Source organism: Plasmodium relictum (genome assembly GCF_900005765.1).
Source record: "Plasmodium relictum strain SGS1 genome assembly, chromosome: 10".
In the NCBI taxonomy this organism is placed as follows: domain Eukaryota; phylum Apicomplexa; class Aconoidasida; order Haemosporida; family Plasmodiidae; genus Plasmodium; species Plasmodium relictum.
The window spans coordinates 662808-680948 of NC_041688.1; the positions used below are offsets into that span (position 1 = coordinate 662808).

General features: G+C 17.8%; 6 protein-coding genes across 6 annotated transcripts; 3 read left to right on the top strand and 3 right to left on the bottom strand.

The window, feature by feature from the left end:
* Window positions 1-1471: 1471 nt before the first annotated feature.
* PSOP12 (secreted ookinete protein, putative) lies at window positions 1472-3766 on the bottom strand (the record flags this gene model as incomplete). The annotated part of the gene is made up of 2 exons (XM_028677108.1): window positions 1472-3020; window positions 3162-3766. The coding sequence occupies 2 exons, from the start codon at window positions 3764-3766 to the stop codon at window positions 1472-1474; spliced, it is 2154 nt and encodes a 717-aa protein (XP_028533531.1).
* Window positions 3767-6287: 2521 nt separating this feature from the next.
* On the bottom strand, window positions 6288-7446 carry PSOP12 (secreted ookinete protein, putative; the record flags this gene model as incomplete). The annotated part of the gene is made up of 2 exons (XM_028677109.1): window positions 6288-6732; window positions 6851-7446. 2 exons carry the CDS (start codon window positions 7444-7446, stop codon window positions 6288-6290), a joined length of 1041 nt encoding a protein of 346 aa, XP_028533532.1.
* A 2518-nt stretch (window positions 7447-9964) lies between these two features.
* PRELSG_1018500 (deoxyribodipyrimidine photo-lyase, putative) lies at window positions 9965-12547 on the top strand (the record flags this gene model as incomplete). Its single annotated transcript, XM_028677110.1, has 2 exons — window positions 9965-11625; window positions 11863-12547. The coding sequence occupies 2 exons, from the start codon at window positions 9965-9967 to the stop codon at window positions 12545-12547; spliced, it is 2346 nt and encodes a 781-aa protein (XP_028533533.1).
* A 527-nt stretch (window positions 12548-13074) lies between these two features.
* PAM16 (mitochondrial import inner membrane translocase subunit TIM16, putative) lies at window positions 13075-13788 on the bottom strand (the record flags this gene model as incomplete). The annotated part of the gene is made up of 2 exons (XM_028677113.1): window positions 13075-13365; window positions 13705-13788. The coding sequence occupies 2 exons, from the start codon at window positions 13786-13788 to the stop codon at window positions 13075-13077; spliced, it is 375 nt and encodes a 124-aa protein (XP_028533534.1).
* Window positions 13789-14240: 452 nt separating this feature from the next.
* Window positions 14241-15867, top strand: PRELSG_1018700 (GTP-binding protein, putative; the record flags this gene model as incomplete). Its single annotated transcript, XM_028677114.1, has 6 exons — window positions 14241-14289; window positions 14483-14565; window positions 14754-14852; window positions 14949-15041; window positions 15225-15500; window positions 15616-15867. 6 exons carry the CDS (start codon window positions 14241-14243, stop codon window positions 15865-15867), a joined length of 852 nt encoding a protein of 283 aa, XP_028533535.1.
* Window positions 15868-17141: 1274 nt separating this feature from the next.
* PNP (purine nucleoside phosphorylase, putative) lies at window positions 17142-17876 on the top strand (the record flags this gene model as incomplete). Its single annotated transcript, XM_028677115.1, has 1 exon — window positions 17142-17876. The coding sequence occupies one exon, from the start codon at window positions 17142-17144 to the stop codon at window positions 17874-17876; it is 735 nt and encodes a 244-aa protein (XP_028533536.1).
* Between the last annotated feature and the right edge of the window lie 265 nt (window positions 17877-18141).

The window sequence follows — 18141 nt, forward strand, 5'->3', positions numbered from 1 at the left end:
TTTGGAATATGAAAAACAATATGATAAGAAGCTATTATCCAAATACATATATCTCTATCTATCTATCTATCTATCTATCTATCTATCTATCTATCTATCTATCTATCTATATATATATATGCATACACTTTTTTTTTTTGTTGTTACTAAAATAAAAAAAGAATATACTATAACATTAAAAAATAAGAATTAACAAATAAACAATTCATACTCTTTATTAATGTATTTGTTAAAGTAAAAATTATTAATATACTAATACTGAGTATATACATCTTAAAGATACCAAAATAGATGAAATTATAGAATGAAAATTTTTTTTTTTTTAAATTTATGTAAAATTTGTATTTATTCAATATATATATAATTTAAGATAAATATAAAAAATTATCTATTTGATTATATATCTAATTATCTGGTAAAGCATTAAGGTTTCAGAAAAAAAAAATTATTAGTAAAAATTTTATACAAATTATCCTAATAAAAAAATAATAATAAAATAAATTTTAATTCAATTTTTTTATTCAATAATATAAATATACAAATAAATAGTTATAAATTTTAATAAATTTTTTTTTCTTTTTAGTTTTATACGATTATATATTTTTCATTAAAAAATAATAGATATATATAAAATATAAATGTAATTTTTGCAATTGTTATACATAATTAAGATCATTTAAATGGTATTTTCACACATATACTTTCCAATAACTTGTTATAAAAAACTCACTTTTTTTAATATAAATTTAAAATACCTATTTTTTTTTTAAATTGTTAACCTTTGGTATATGATAAAAATGTACTCATGTAAATGTATATATATATATTTTTTTTAAAACATATTTTGTTGAAGCTAATAAAAATTATGTTACAATTTGTAAATATAAAAATAGATGTGGTTTTTGAAGTTGCTTTATCTAGTATGAAAAAATAAAAAATAAAATGAAAATAATGTAATAAAAAAATAAAAAAATAAAAAATGAAATAAAGTAAAAGCTAATATAATAAATAATGTTAAAAAAGGAAAAATTTTATAACTTCTATAGAATTGTTCTTAATCATTTTTGTATAGTATTATATTTTTATTCCTAAAAAAAGTTGACAAATACTAAAAAAAAAAAAAACTTAAAAAAAAATAAAATACATAAACAAATAAAAAGTGAAAAAACTAATATCATACTCATAAATACAGAAAGAATTATGAAAACAAATTATATTAAAATTTTAAGAAATAATTTGATTAATTTTTTTTTGAGTAATTTATTATTTTATGAAGGTTTCTAATATGTAATATAAAATATATATATGAAAAAAAATCAATAATCTTTTTTTTTTTATTTATATAAAACATTGAAAAAAATTTTGAATATAATTTACTATAGTTTTAATACATAAATATATATATATATATATATTATAGTCTTATGTATTTATTAAAGATATTTCTAATTAAATAAATAAAAATAAATTATCAGAAATTTTGTGATAAATTAAAAGTTACTTCATAGTGTACTTTATTCATATAGCATTTGCACACAAGACTATTTTTGTAATTACTTCTATTTTTGTATAATTTTTCTAAAAATTCTCTTCCTATAATTAAATTCGATTCTTCATAGGTTATTGAACTCCCTGGAATGTGGATGTAAGTTTTCGGTAATATAGTTAATAATCCTTCATTATCTTCAAAATAATCTCTAATAAAAACTTTTTTATCATTATCATAAACATCATTAAAACAAATATTTTGATTATTTGAATCAACAGGACATATCATTCCTAACATAACATCAGAATCGGTATGAGCACTTACATCAACATTAATTTTATTTCCTTCAATCCTAATATATTCACATCTATTTGAAGCAAAACCATATGAACAGCTATTATCTAAATTTGAAAAATCAACACCAATTAAGTTAGGAATTGCACCTCCTTTATTAAATATAATTGGTTTTTTTTCTACTTTATTAGATTTATTTATAAAATATAAACTGCTTTCAATTTTATCTTTTATATAAGGTGGCATTTTAAAGATATACATGATATCACTTTTCTTAATATATTTTGTTTGAGGTGGGAATGAAATATTAGATAAAAATTGATTTTTTGATCTTAAATTAGGTATTTTATAATAGATAATATTATTATTATGTAACTTTAATTCTGTTGGTAAAATAGGAGATGTATTATCTATAACGAAGCTATTCTTATAATTCAAATCTAATTTCATGGTAAAGTTATCACCTAGATCACAGTGTAATGTCTTATCTTCATAAAAAAAATTTTCTATATCTTTTTTTATATGGAAAATATACAACTTATAATTTTCGTATTCAGTAACAGTGTCAATTTTATGAATTATATTAACTGGATATAGTAAATTGTCATATGAAAAATGAAAGCATTTTTTTAAGTCCGTTTTTACTTCATTTAAAACACTTAAAACAAAATATCTATCATCTCCTTCAACAATAAGTTCATCATATTTAATAGTACAAGAATAAACATTATCACTTCCTCTTATAAAACCAGGATTTAAATCATCTTTTTTAAAATATAATAAAGTGCAATGTTTTACCGAACCGGTATAACGAAATACATAAGAATATGAAAGATTTTCATTTTCAAAACTATATATTAGTCTAGAATTTTCTAATGGAAAAAAATTATCTTTATGACATTTATATCCTTCACTTTTACCGTTTGCTGGTGCTAATACAACACTATTATATACATAATATAATTGACATGTAGAAAGATTAGTATCTGATTGACTAGTTAAATAATAACCGCCAACTTTTACAATATCTCTTATTATTTTATCCCCTATTTTCAAATCAACATCATCACAGTAAAAATCATGCATACTCTTGTATTTACATTTTATATAAGTAGCTGAAAAAGGAGCCTCAGAGGTAACATATTTAAAACCTATTTCATTGCCACTTATTATAAGCTTTAACATGAAATAAGATATATTTATGTTAGCCTTGAGATAACGAAAATTAAATTTGTAACTGAAAAAAAAAATATATATATATATATATATAATTAAGAATAATTTATATGAAATAATTTTATGAAAAAAATATATATGTAAAACAATTTTTTTTTTTTATTTTATATATATTTTATTATTTTTTCTTTTTTTTATGTACTCCCAAGATTTTCCATCATTATTGCTACCAAAACAAACAATTAAATTTTTAGAATTATCATGAATAATTTGATGATTAATACCACACATTAGTAAAAAATTTTCTCCGAAAAGATCATAATGTTTTGAATAATAATCAGTCACAGATAAATAATTAAACACAATGTAATTCAATGCTGTTCTTTTCGTTTCAAATGTAATACCATCATAACTAGTTGAATAAAAACATTTACATGGTGTTCTATAAAGATTCATATTATAGCAAAAAACAACTATTATTTTATCTTCTGTTGAAAAAGTGTAAAAATATCTAATATTTCTATTTGTATTTCCTATTATTAATTCATTTTTTTTTTCCCATTTATCTTCTTCATTTACTTTATATATGTAAATATTAAATGTATATTTTGGATATTCAGTAGACTTATAATATAAGCAAACCTTTAATAACTGATTCTTAAAACTTACATAATGTTGTCTAAAGCAAGTTGTTTCTTCAACTCTCTTTAAAATACTCTCATTTACAATATTAAAATAATAGCATTTTACTCTATTAAACAGTAGAAATGCCAAACATAAGATGTAAAGTAACTTCCTTAGAAGCATTTTAATGAAAATAAAAAAGTAAATATCTATATATGTATATATATATATATATATATAGATAGATAGATAGATAGATAGATAGATAGATAGATAGATAGATAGACAGATAGATGGATAGATAGATAGATAGATGGATAGACAGATGGATAGACAGATGGATAGATAGATAAGTAGATAGATATATTTAAAAAAATAATATAAAATATATTTTAAGAATTAAATAAATTATTGATGTATTTATTTACTCATTTGTTTATTATTTATTTTTTCTTTTTATCAATCCTAAAAAAGTTATAAAACTTTTCCAAAAAAAATATGTTAATTAAAGCAAAATATATATATAAAAAAAAAAAAAGTTATAAGATTAAATTTAATATATATTAATATAACAGAATTATTTATTGCATTTTTTATAAAATAAATCTTGTTTTAAAAAATATAATCAATTTTGTAAATGAACAATGAAAAATTACCTCAATGTCAGGCGGCATACATGTATATAAAAAAGTACATAGAAAAAAAAATGTTCTAAAAATTTATATTTTTAATTTTTAAAATAAAAATTTAAAAGAAAAAAAAAGTATTTGATTTTTTCATATCAATTTTTTTATTTTTTTCTTATATTTGGCATGTCTTATTTTTTTTATTTTATTTTTGTTGTAGATGGAATTACCGTGTATTCAATTTTTTTCATTTCCTCTGCTTTAATTGTAAAATAAATATTTAATTAAATGAGTACTTTTAAAATATATATATACTAATTAAAAATAATATAAATTTTTGTTAATAGGAATTGGAAAATTAAAATGAAATAAGAAAAAAACTATTTATCCCCCAAAATTTATATATATAGAATTTTTTTGTTTTCTGAATTCTTATAGGTCGTTGTTACATCAGATTTATAAGTATATATATTATCAAACATTGATATTTTCATCCAAAAATAAATATTTTAAATATGAATATATATTTAATTTTTACATTTATTTTTATAAGAATATTTATTTTTTAATCTTATTAGAAATTTTAATTGAAAATTCACACGCATATATATATATATATAAACATCATAAAAAAAAAAAAATGATTTCATATTGAAAAATAAAATTTAATAATACAAAAGTAAAAATTATATGAAATATAAATAGTAAATAATTAGAAAAAAAAAAGCATATTTAAAAGAACAAGAATAATTCCCAGTTTAAGTAAAATTGAAAAAGAAATAATTCTTTAATATTATTTATAAATTTACATAGTATTTGTCTTACAATAATTAGAAAGTTCATATTTTTATCTTTTTTTATTTAAATATATTTTTTTATCATATTAGAATTATTCTATATTTAAATCATTTGAGAATTTTTTTCTATATATAGATACGCAATTTTCAAATATGTTCTAATAAACCCTTATGATTAAGCTAAAAATAATCATAAGAAAATATGATAAATTTTGCAATTTTATTTTGTGAAAATAATTTCATAGTATTCTCTATAATTGTCTCAAATTATAAACAAATGATTATGCATATATATATTGAGAAATAATTGTAAATGATTTTTTAATTATTAAAATATATTCTTTAAAAATTTTTAATTTTTCTATCTGAGAGATTTTTAATTAATAACTGTATATTCATTATTTCTATAAAAGTGATTATTTAAAAATTATTTTTTCTATTATTATTTTAAAAATTGTTAAAAAAATATATCTACATAGCTATAAAAGGAAAGATTAGTCTTTAATTATCGTGTTCATCCCTATAAAAAATTTAAATCAATTTTTGTTTTTACCTTCAATGCGCTGTAATATACTTTTTATAAAGAATATGATATCCTAAAAAAATTACATTGTTATATATGTAAACTACTAATTATATGAAAAAAATTAATTTTTTTTTTTTTATTTTAATTAAAAAATAGCTATTAAAAAAGAAAAGAAAAGGTATGTAACTAATTGTTAATATATAAAAAAAGAACTTCAAAAATAAATGCTTTATTGTATCATATATCTTAAACTTTTAGATATTTTAATACTACATAAGAAAATTTTTTAAAATAAAATAAAATAAATGTAAATAATAAAATAATTAAAGTATAATTTAAATTATAACAAAAAAAAAAAAAAAAAAATACTATTAATTAATTATAAGAAAATATTAGTTATAATTTAAGTGTAATTTAATTTAGAAACTATAAGAAAAAACTTAATGTATTTATATATTATGAAAAAAATAATTTTCTATACATTAAGAGATACATAATTCATATAGTTTACCTTGAACTTTATGGTTTAATTCTATAAATGATACTGTATTGTTTAAGATATATTAAAATAAATTTAAATAAATTTGTTTCTTTTTAAATATTTTACTTTTTTTAAAAAAAAGTTAAAAGAAAACTATTTTTTACCTGTGCTGATTTATTCATTGTAATTCATAATAAGAAGATATAACTAATATGTTGTATTTATAAAAATAGCTTCACCTTTTTTATATATATTTATAACAAAATTAACTCTTCTAATTATTAATACAATAATATTTACTAAAACCATCTATATTCATTCCATCAGCATATATTAATACGAACTTCAAATTATCTAACATAATAAGATCACGAGGGTTACAATCACCTCTCTTATTTCTTTTAATTTCTGTTTTTATTAAAATAATATTTTCAGATGTATAATATAAGTAACACAAAAAATCATCTTTACCCATATAAGAAGAAACATAATTATTATCTATTTTCAATACTGCTTGTAAATTTTTTTTGTCTTTTTGTAAATCTATAGGATTGCATTCGAAATCAAAATCGGTATTATAATTGCATTCTATATAATCTCGAGCCCAAATATTATTCTTATATTTAGTAAAGTGAAAACCTATTGACCTACCATTTATTACAGGTTTTAATCTATTATAATTAAAATCTGGACTAACATAATAAAATCGAAAAATTGTACTAAAAAAAAAAAAAAAAATTTATATGTATATATAATTATGAATAGGTGATATGAAATTATTTTATGAAAAAATTTAAAAAATGAAATATTTTTCACTGATTTTTTTTATGTTTTTACCCCCAATTTACTCCATTATCACTGCTAGCAGTGCAAGTAATAAATAATTTGGGTTTTTTATCCCAAGATATATTTCCATTCAGAGAACATATTAATAAATAATTTTTTTCTTTAAAATAAAATGGTTGTGAAGAATAGTCGTTTATAGAAGAAATATCATGAGGTATCATAGAAAAACTTGTACTCATATTTTCAAAATGAATCCCATCATTACTAACTGAACGAATGCATTCATATTTTTGTAATCTTGAATTAGAAAAACAATTTACAACAATTAATTTTTCATTAATTACATAGCTGTAGTACAAATAATTCGTAGTTTCTTTATTATATATTAGTTCTGATTTTATTTCCCATTTATCATTTTTAATTGTTTGAACTAATATTTTTTGGTAAGAATCATCCATATCATACCATAAATAACACAATTTATACATTTTTTTAAGAAAGTATACATATTGTTGTTTCTTGCACTGATCATTATGTTTTATTGTATAATTTTTATAATTCACAATATTATTACCCAAATTTTTTACTATATTGGCTAATATACAAATCAAATAAAAGAAATAAGATATTTTCTTTGGAATTACCATTATGATAAAAATAAAAATATTTGCACATATATGTAGATGAATAATAAAAAAATTTGATCTAAGTAATAGTTGTAAAATTAATAATAGGCACTTCCCCTTGAATTTTTCTTTTTGCTATTAAAAAAAATAAATATATTAAAAATATAATTATTACATTTAACTATATATATGTATATTTTTTATAATCCCTTGAAATATAACAATTTAAATGTTACAATCATGCATTTTCTTCAATCTGTATATATATATATTTTTTAATAATCTATATTTTATTGAATTTTTATCTTCTATATCATTTTTTTTTTTATATTGTGAGAAATGTTCCAAACTAAGATTTTATTTATTATAATTTATTTAACTTTTACATAAGTATATATATAATAACCACTAAAAATAACTTTTTTTTTAAAAAAATATATAACTAAATAGAAATTAAAAATATATTACTATTAAAACTTTTTTTTTAAAAAAATATATAACCAAATAGAAATTAAAAATATATTACTATTAAAACTTTTTTTTTAAAAAAATATATAACTAAATAGAAATTAAAAATATATTACTATTAAAACTTTTTTTTTAAGAAAATTGCCACAAAATTTTTTTTTATATTTAAGATTTATTTGATATTTTTTCTATACTTATATCTATTCCTATTTCTACATCTATATTTTTAGATATATATAATTTTTTTGCACATAAAACGTTTTAAAATTTGTTACGCACCTCAGACTTTTTTAATGAATTAAAATTGCAACTAAATTTTTTATTTATAAAATAATTAATTGGATATATTTTCTGAAAATTAATAATTTCAATATATAATTAAGGATCATATTGGAATTTTATAAGGGTAAATATTTTTTGAGTTTATTAAAAAATTTTATTGAAAATTTATATAAAAAAAAAAGATAAAAATAAAAAAGATGGAAACAAACAGTTTAGAAATTAAGGAAATAAAATATAAGATACAACACAACGGAAAGACTAAATAATGGAAAATATAATGTGTATGAAAAATAAAATTAGTAAAAGTAGTATATTAAAAAAAATAGTAATTCTTATATTTTTTAATCAAATAAAAAAAGGTATAATTTTTTTTCGTTTTATAAAATTTCAATTATAAACACTCACTACTATTTTTTTTATATAATTTTTCATATTTTTATATTTTATTATAAAAATCATATTACTATTTTATTTTAAAGCATTTCTTTTTATTGTTTTAAATTTAGAAATTAATATAATTCTACATTATATTTTTTTTTTTTTCGCAATCCTATATATATATTTATATATTATAAATGATAAATATAAATTCTCTTAATTGTAGATAATTGTGTATTTTTTTTAGTGATTTTATTTCAAATCTCTTCTATCTTAATATAAACATATAATTATGAAGTAAAAAAAAAAAAAACATATAGAATAATTAAGAAATGCAAAGAAATAAAATTAGAAGAAATGTTCATTCAGCCCATAAGTAGTGAAAATTATATTGAGAAATTGTCTATTTTATAATATAATATTATATATATATAATAGTAATTAAATGAGATTAGTTATAAGTTTTTTTTTTTTAAAGAGTTTTTAATTTATAAATCATATATTATTACAAGGTTAATATACAAGGAAAATATTCAAAAAAAAATTTTTTTTTTAATTTGATTAAAAATTGTTAATAAAAAAGAAAATAAGTAATTTATTAAAAAGACTAGTTGAAAATATTAAATTTATATTCAAGAATTTCTAATGAAAATATAAAAATCTAAGTTGAGAAAATATCAATTTTAAATTCATAATTGTAATTATAATTTAAGTTTTTTTTTTTCTTTTTTTTTTTTACAACAAATATACTTATTTTTTTATAGTTTTCTATATATATTTTACTATATAGTTTGTAATTTTACATGTGTTACATAATTTTTCTAATGAAAATTTCAATGAAATAAAACATGTTTCAAATTTTTATTAATTATAGTGATTAAAAATTAATTACAAAAATGATTTTTAAAGGAATATTTTATTTCATTTTATTTTATTTGAATTTCAAATGTAAAAATCAAAATTTTTACTTGTGCTGATATTTTCTGTATGCGTTTTTAGAAAATATAATAATAATATTTTTTATTATTGTTTCAATAAATTTTTCAAAATAAATTAAGATTTGATCATTGTTTTAATTCATTTTATTTATTTATTAGCTTATTTTTTATTTTATCTTATTTTATTTTAATTTTTTTTTTTTTTTGGAAAGTATAGCAAATATTTTGAATTTGAGAACATATTTTGTTTGTTAAATAGTAAAAACAGTTTTTTACTATTTCAAATTGCTATGATGTAGTCAACATTTTGCATTATTTAATTTTTTCTTTTATAAAAATTAAAAAAATATACATACATTTTTCTCCTTATCATGACTCCTAGTAAGTGCTGAAAAGCAATATAAAAAAGAAATAAAAAAAATTGTCTGAACTACTTTAATTTTTGAATACGCTTTTGTATATATGTTTAGGTAATGCTAAATTCAAATTTCTTTTTTTGTTTTTGTTATATATTTGTTTCTTTTTATATAAAAAAATCCCAAAATAAAAATAATTTAAAGTTATATAAAAACTTAAATACTTTTGTATTAACCAACAATAGTATTAAAAAAAATATATATTTTAAAAAAAGTTATGGATTTTGCACTAATTATTTATATTCCCATTCTTTTTTAAAAAAAAAACATACATATTTTGAATTAAGCAAACAATATCACATACTTTTCAAAAAAAAAATGAATCAGAAGGATGAAGCAATGAAAAATGAAAAAGATAAAACAGAATTAATAAAAGATATTTTTAAAAAAAAGGAAGTGAACTGTAATAATAAAGAAGAAATAGAATTAAATGAAGAAAAAATTCTTGAGAATAATATATTAAGTGAAAAAAAAATAAATGAAGATTTATTCAAAGGAAACTTCAATAAAAACTTATTAAAGGAAAATTTAAATGATGATATTTCAAAAAAAAATATAGAAGAAGAAAAATCAAATGAAAATGTGAATAAAGAAAATCAAAAAATAAAAAATAACGAATCCAATAAAGCAGCTAATGGAATAAGTAAAATATCAAATATTAATAATAATAGATGTAATAATTTAAATAATAAAATTAATTATAACAATGAAATAAAAAGTAGTACAAAAAATGCAGTAAAATCTTTTAAAAAAGAAAAAATAAATGATTTATATAGAAAAAATAAGCAAACTTTTTCTTCATTCATTATACCTCAAGATAAAGAAAATACACAAAACAATGATGAAAAAAAAAAAAAAAATCCATATGATACATGTAAAGAAAGTAAGTTAAGTACTTTGATAAAAAGAGTGAGATGCTTAACCTCTTTTGAAAATGTTAAAGATTTAGAAAATACTGAAGAAAATAATAAAAAAAATATTTTATTATTATTAACTAGAGATTTTAGAATAAATGACAACTGGGCTCTTATATATGCTTATGAAATTGCAAAAAAAAAAAAAAACAATTTATTAGCTTGTACATATTTAAATAGAAAAGAAGAAGTTCCTGAAAGATATATAGACATAAAATTGAAAGTATTAAAAAATTTAGAAGAAAGTTTTAAAAAAGTAAATATTCCTTTCTATCTTTTAACTATATTTATGATAGATGAATTTATGGAATTTCTAAGGATTCATGAAATCAATACTATTGTTTGTGATTTTCATCCATTATCAGAGCAAAAAATTTTTATTGAAAACTTAGTGCATTTATCTAACAAAAAAAAAATTAAAGTTTTTCAAGTAGACTCACATAATGTTGTTCCTCTATGGGTAACATCTAAAGTCGAAGAGCATTCTGCTAGAACTATAAGACCAAAAATTAAAATGCATTTGCCTACATTTCTAACAGAATATATAAAATTAGAATCTTTTGAACAAAATCTGAAGTATCCAGAACCATTTGAAATTGATGATGTATTTAAAAAGTTAACTGTATACAAATCTTGCCCTCTTCTATCAAATTTTGTATGCACTGAAAAAAAAGCTCACGAAATTTTAGAAAATTTCTGTAAAAAAAAATTAGATAAATTTAATTTAAAGAGAAATGATCCCAATGGCGACTCAAACAGCCAATTGTCGCCCTATTTAAATTTTGGAATTATATCTGCTCAAAGGTAATTTAAAAAATAAAATGTAAAAATATTAAAATTTTATCTTTTTTATTTCTCTTAAAAATTAAAACGATTTTTTTAACTCTTTTTTTTTTCTTGTTTCTTGCATATATTTCTTCTAATCTTCTTATATAATTTATCAGTTTTTTTTTGTTCCTTTTATGAAATATTAACACTGTTTTTTTTTTTTTATATCTTTTTATATATGAAAATTTTTGTTATAATTTTTCCATTTTTTAGATGTGTACTGGAAGTGAATAAGTACGCTCACAGTAATCCATCCATAAATACAGTAAGTGGAAAAGAATCTTTTAATGAAGAAATAATAATAAGAAAGGAGCTAGCTGATAATTTTTGTTATTATAATAAAAATTATAATAATTATAATGGAGGAAAAAATTGGGCTAAAGAAAGTTTAAAAAAGCATGATTCAGATAAAAGAGAATACTTATATGAGTATGATGATTTTAAAAATGCAAAAACTCATAATGACCTATGGAATTGTTGCCAACTACAATTAATTAAAGAAGGTATCATTCATGGATATTTAAGAATGTACTGGGCAAAAAAAATATTGAATTGGTCAGAAAATTCTAAGACCGCTTTAAAATATGCCATTAAAATAAATGATGATTTTGCTATTGATGGAAAAAGTCCTAATGGATATGTTGGGGTTATGTGGTCTATTATGGGTGTGCATGATCAAGGTTGGAATGAAAGAAGCATTTTTGGAAAAATTAGATTTATGAACTATAATGGATGTAAAAGAAAATTTGATATTAACATGTACATGTCAAAATATCCAAAAGGTAAAGAAAATGCATTAACTGTGCAGAAAATACCAACCATAACTTTTGTAAATTATTTAAAAAAAAGAAAAAATAGTGCTAATATTAGCGAAGAAAAAAAAAAAAAAAAAGAGTAAAAAAGATAATCCTATTTATAATTCTTGTATTAAAAATGATATTTTAAATTTTATATATTTTATAAGTTCAAATTGTTTTTTTAAAAAACTGTGGGGGAAAAAAAAAAGAATAAGAGTTGTTAAAATACAAACATAAAAACTTAATTTAAAAATTTATACAATAACGAAAAGAATAAAGTAAAATAAAATAAAAATTTATACAATGAATATTTTTCCTTTGTAATTTTTTTATTTTAAATATATAAGTTTTATTCTGATATTTATTCTCGTAAATTATGCATTACATATATATATATATATATATGCTTATTAATTTTATATAAAAATTATATATATAATACATATATTACATTTATATAAGACAAATGTTTTTATTAATTTTACTTTATTAAAAACAGTATATGGAAAAAATGTAGAAATTTTGATTTTATTATAAATTTAATAATTTTAATGGTAGAGAATTATTTATAAATACATATTGAAAACAAAAAAAAAAAAAAAAAAAAAACCAAATAAAATGACCATTTTTATTTTAATTTTAAATGATTAAATAAAACATCTTTCGCAACTTTTGCTTTTTTCTGTATATAAGCTGAACCATTATAAGGTCCACTTTTTTCATTTAATTTGTGTAGAATTAGGTGCCTATTATTTATTTCATCTTTTAAAGACATTAATTCCTTTTTATTTAAATTTTTATATATCTTATTTTTGTCTAAATTCAATATATTTAAAGCTTCTTCAACGTTCATACAAGAATTATACTTTTCTTTTATGAAATTTGTGTTTTTTTTGTTTTTAATAATTTCTTTGTATGCCTAAAGAATTATGCATAATAAAAAAAAATTATAACATATATATATATTTAAGTTTAAAAATAAGTTAAAGAAAATGGATGTTATTACTTTATATAATTATTAATACATAATTAAAATAAAACTATGATTTCATATTTAATAAATAAGCACATTTCATATAAGTTTTAAAAAAAAAAAAGGATAACATTATATTTTACATATAGAAGCAATAATATCCCTTATAATTTATTTTATCTACTTCAATAATACAATAAATTTATATATATATATATATAGTTTATTTTTACTCTCCCTAAATATATTTATATATATTCATTTTTATTTCTAAGTTAATATTACTTGTATAAGCGCTTTACTCAATGCTGTTGAAGTTACAATCAAAAACTGAAAAACAAATTGGCTCAATGGTCTAAAAGGTAACATTTTTAAATTTATTTTTAAAATTTTCTCCAATTAAAAAAAAAATAAATGAATAAAAGAAAGAATTATTTCTATTCTTCAAAAAACTTAAATCATTTGAAATTTTTCAAAATCATATTTTGCCATTATTAAAAAAAAAAAATTAATAAAAATATGAAATAAAAAAATGAATAAAAAATATTATTTTAAAAATATAAAAGAAACAACAGCATTCATAATTTTTTTTTTTTTTTAAGGTTATATTAATTTTTAATGGAAATTTTTTATTGAAAACATATGCATTAATTTGAAGAAATTTTTTCTTGTTAGTTAAATATCAAAAATTTTTATATTTTTTGATTTATAATTATGTAATATATAAATATTAATTTATGCTTTATGGAATAATTTTTTTTTTTAATATATATTTTGGGTTTTTTTTTAAGTTAATTTTTTTAAATTTCATAAATTTAAATATGATAAATAATTCAAAATATTTCCTTCTCAAAAATGAATCTACAAAAGGTATTAATAAAAAACAACAAAAAAGAAAACTTTTAATTTATATATATATTACCAAAGTTATTAGGCTCTGAACAAAATATATTTATTTTTTTTAAAAATAAAAAAAAAAAAAGTATATATTTCTTTTTATTAAATACAATTATTTTAGTATTTATACATTTTTTTTTTTTTTTTTGTTCTTGTTAAATTATAGTAACACCATATTTAGCTAAACCATTTATTAATATAAATTTTTTAAACACTGAAGAATTACCCTATTGGTTAAGTGATGAACATGTATATACATACATATAAATGAATTATTTAAAAAAGAATGAAAAAAAAAAAAAAATATATCAATAGATACTGTTTAAGTTGTATAACAATATTTTTCTTATTTTTTAAGGCTTATTATATAAAAGAAAATATGAAAATATTCAATTTTAATATAATACATTTACTCATTTATATTATAATTACTACAGATAAAAAAATCTAATATAATATTTAATTCAAAGATAATTGCTCATCCAGTATATGTAGCTCAAACAATTCATAAATACAAACCATCGAATATTCCTCAAGTATATTATAAAAAAAATTAATTTCTTAAATAATATTTAAACTTTATATTTTTTTATGAAACATTTATAAATTTTTTTTTTTTAAATAAAAAAAAGATAGCTATATTCGGAAAATCGAATGTTGGTAAATCTAGCTTAATAAATGCTCTTCTGAATTATAGAGAAGTTGCACAAGCATCTAAAACACCTGTAAAAAAAAAAAGGAAAAAAAATATAACAAAATAAGAAAAAAATAAAGATATTATATAAAAAAAAATGATATATATATATATATTTATAAAAAGAAAGGAGTATCTTTAAAAAAATAAGATAGAGTGAAATATATATTTTTTTCTTTAAAAATAGAATTTCATTAATAAAAAAATTATTTAGGGTAGAACTAGACATTTGTTTATTTTTAATTTATTAAACTATTTATCTATTGTTGATTTGCCTGGTTATGGATATGCAAAAGTTTCAAAAAATTTACGTGATAATTGGTCTATTTTGATTGAAGAATATTTAAATAGGGCAAAAAATTTAAAGCGTGCTTTATGCTTAATTGATTGCACTGAATTATTTAGTACGTATGATTTTATCTTATTAGATATGCTAATAACTAAGAAGGTTCCATTTCAAATAATAGTTACAAAAATTGATAAATTAAAAGTAAAAATATATATTATTTTTATTTAAATATCATTAGTTTCAAAATTGAGCTTGAAATAAGTAACTTTTTTAATAGTAATACAAAATTATTTATTTTTTTATTTTTTAATTGTAGGTTAATGAATTACATAATTTAATGGTTAAGATCCTTTCGATATTAGATAATTATAAAAAAAAAGTAAACTTATTTAATGAAAATGCATATAAAAAAAATAATAATTTAAAAAAGGAAATATACGAATTTAACATAAATGAATATTTGCATAATGTATCAAGTTTAAAATATTTCGGTATTCAAGAATTAAGAACAAATCTAAGTTTAATAGCATTGGATAACTTAAATTCAAAAAAATTAAAAAATTCATGAAATTAATCAATAATATATGTATATTTATATTTTGTATTCTTTCATTTTCTCTCTCTGTCTTTATAAATATATTCATATACATATATTTTTACATCAATTTTTAATAGTATTTTTTTTTTTTTTTTGTTATTACGTTTTATGAAAACTTTAATAAATTATTTATCTTAAGAAAAAAAAAAAAAGTTAATTTTCTTTAAAATGAAAACTTTTAAAAATTATAAAATTTTTTTTTAAATATCATAAGATTTCTTGGTAAATAAACTAGAAAAATATAAAAAGGTTCAATGTATTCTATATATGCATGTTGGATAATAAGGTAATACTATTTTATAATAAATTATAAAATTTTATATAAAAATAAAATATATATATATTGGTTTTTAAAATGTAATATATTTAAAAATAATAAAATATTTGAATCAAATATATAATGCTCTTTAATGAAGTAAAATATTTTACAAAATTACACAGTAACTTGTAAAAAGAAATATGATCTTATATTTGTTTAATATATTAAAAAAATCATATTTTTTCTAAAATTTTACAGTATCAAAAAAAAAGTATATCATAGAACAAGATATAAAATAAAAAATTTTTAAAAAATAGATCTAAATTCATGAATTTTAACATGACACCAATGTGAAAAAAAAAAAAAAAAAAAAAAAGACCTAGTCACATATACAATTGATCTTATTTCTAAAAAAAAAAAATTTTTTATAGATATGCCCTTAAAAGTATATGTATATATTCATGATCAGACATTTTTTTTGTAGATCTAGTGTCATAATATTTATTTTTTTTTTTTTTTTTCTACATTAAAATGTACAACCAATTTGAAAAAAGTTTTTTTTTTTTTAATGTGAATTTAAATTATTTTAAAAAAAACTTAATAAATTATTTCAAAAAATATTTTGTATGCTCTATATTTTTTATTTTATAAGAATAACATATTTTTTTCTTTTTTATAAAAAGTGATATAAAAATTTATATATATACTTAAAATTATTATAATTGTTATTTTTTATATTTTAATTTCTTTTTTTTCATATCTCTATGCAACCATTTAAGAAAAATTAACACTTTATATTTACTTAAAATTTGTATTTTATTTAATATTTTTTACTTTACATATATTTACATTTTTTTTCTTCAGTTATTATATATAGAACCCAATTTACTTGTTATAATCTTATTATTTCTTATTTTATTTCCATCCTCATCTTTGAAATAAATTTATAAACAGTATATTCTTATATTTTAAAAAATTTGAATAAATGGAAGCTCAAAGACATATAAAACTAACTCCAAACCAAACAACTCCAGTTGTTTTAGTTGTAGGAGATCCTGGTAGAGTTGATAAAGTAAAATTGTTATGCGACTCTTATGTTGATTTGGCTTTTAATAGGGAATATAAAAGTGCTGAATGCCATTATAAAGGTCAGAAATTTTTATGTGTAAGTCACGGTGTTGGATCTGCTGGTTGTGCAATTTGTTTTGAAGAATTAATTCAAAATGGAGCAAAAGTTATAATAAGAGCAGGATCTTGCGGGACCCTTCAACCACAAGAAATGAAAATAGGAGATATTTGCATATGTAATGCAGCAGTTAGAGAAGATAGAGTTTCTCATTTATTAGTGCATGCAGACTTTCCTGCTGTAGGAGATTTTGATGTTTTCGATACATTAAATAAAAGCGCTGCTGAATTAAAAGTACCTATTTTCAATGGAATTAGTTTATCTTCAGATTTATATTATCCAAATAAAATTATTCCATCAAGATTGGAAGATTATGCAAAAACAAATGTAGCTGTTGTAGAAATGGAATTAGCCACTTTAATGGTTATAGGAACTTTAAGAAAAGTAAAAACTGGTGGAATATTTATTGTTGATGGTTGTCCACTTAAATGGGATGAAGGAGATTTTGATAATAACTTAATTCCTGAAAAATTAGATCAAATGATTAAAATATCATTAGAAGCATGCTCACGTTTAGCTGCAAAATATAAATAAATAAAAAAAGAAAAATTCACATATAATTAAAAAAAAATATGCATATTTATAAAAAGAAAATTTTATTCGAAATTATTTTGACTATACATTTTTTTTTTTCGTTTCTATTTGCATTATTTTATCCTTTTACAGAAAATATTCATAATATTACAATATATCTTTTTTTAGTATAATACCTAATAATTAATATGTACAATATATATTATTATTTTTTTTTTTTTTTCTAGTAGTATCATCTATTTAAAAAACATATTGAAGTATACAA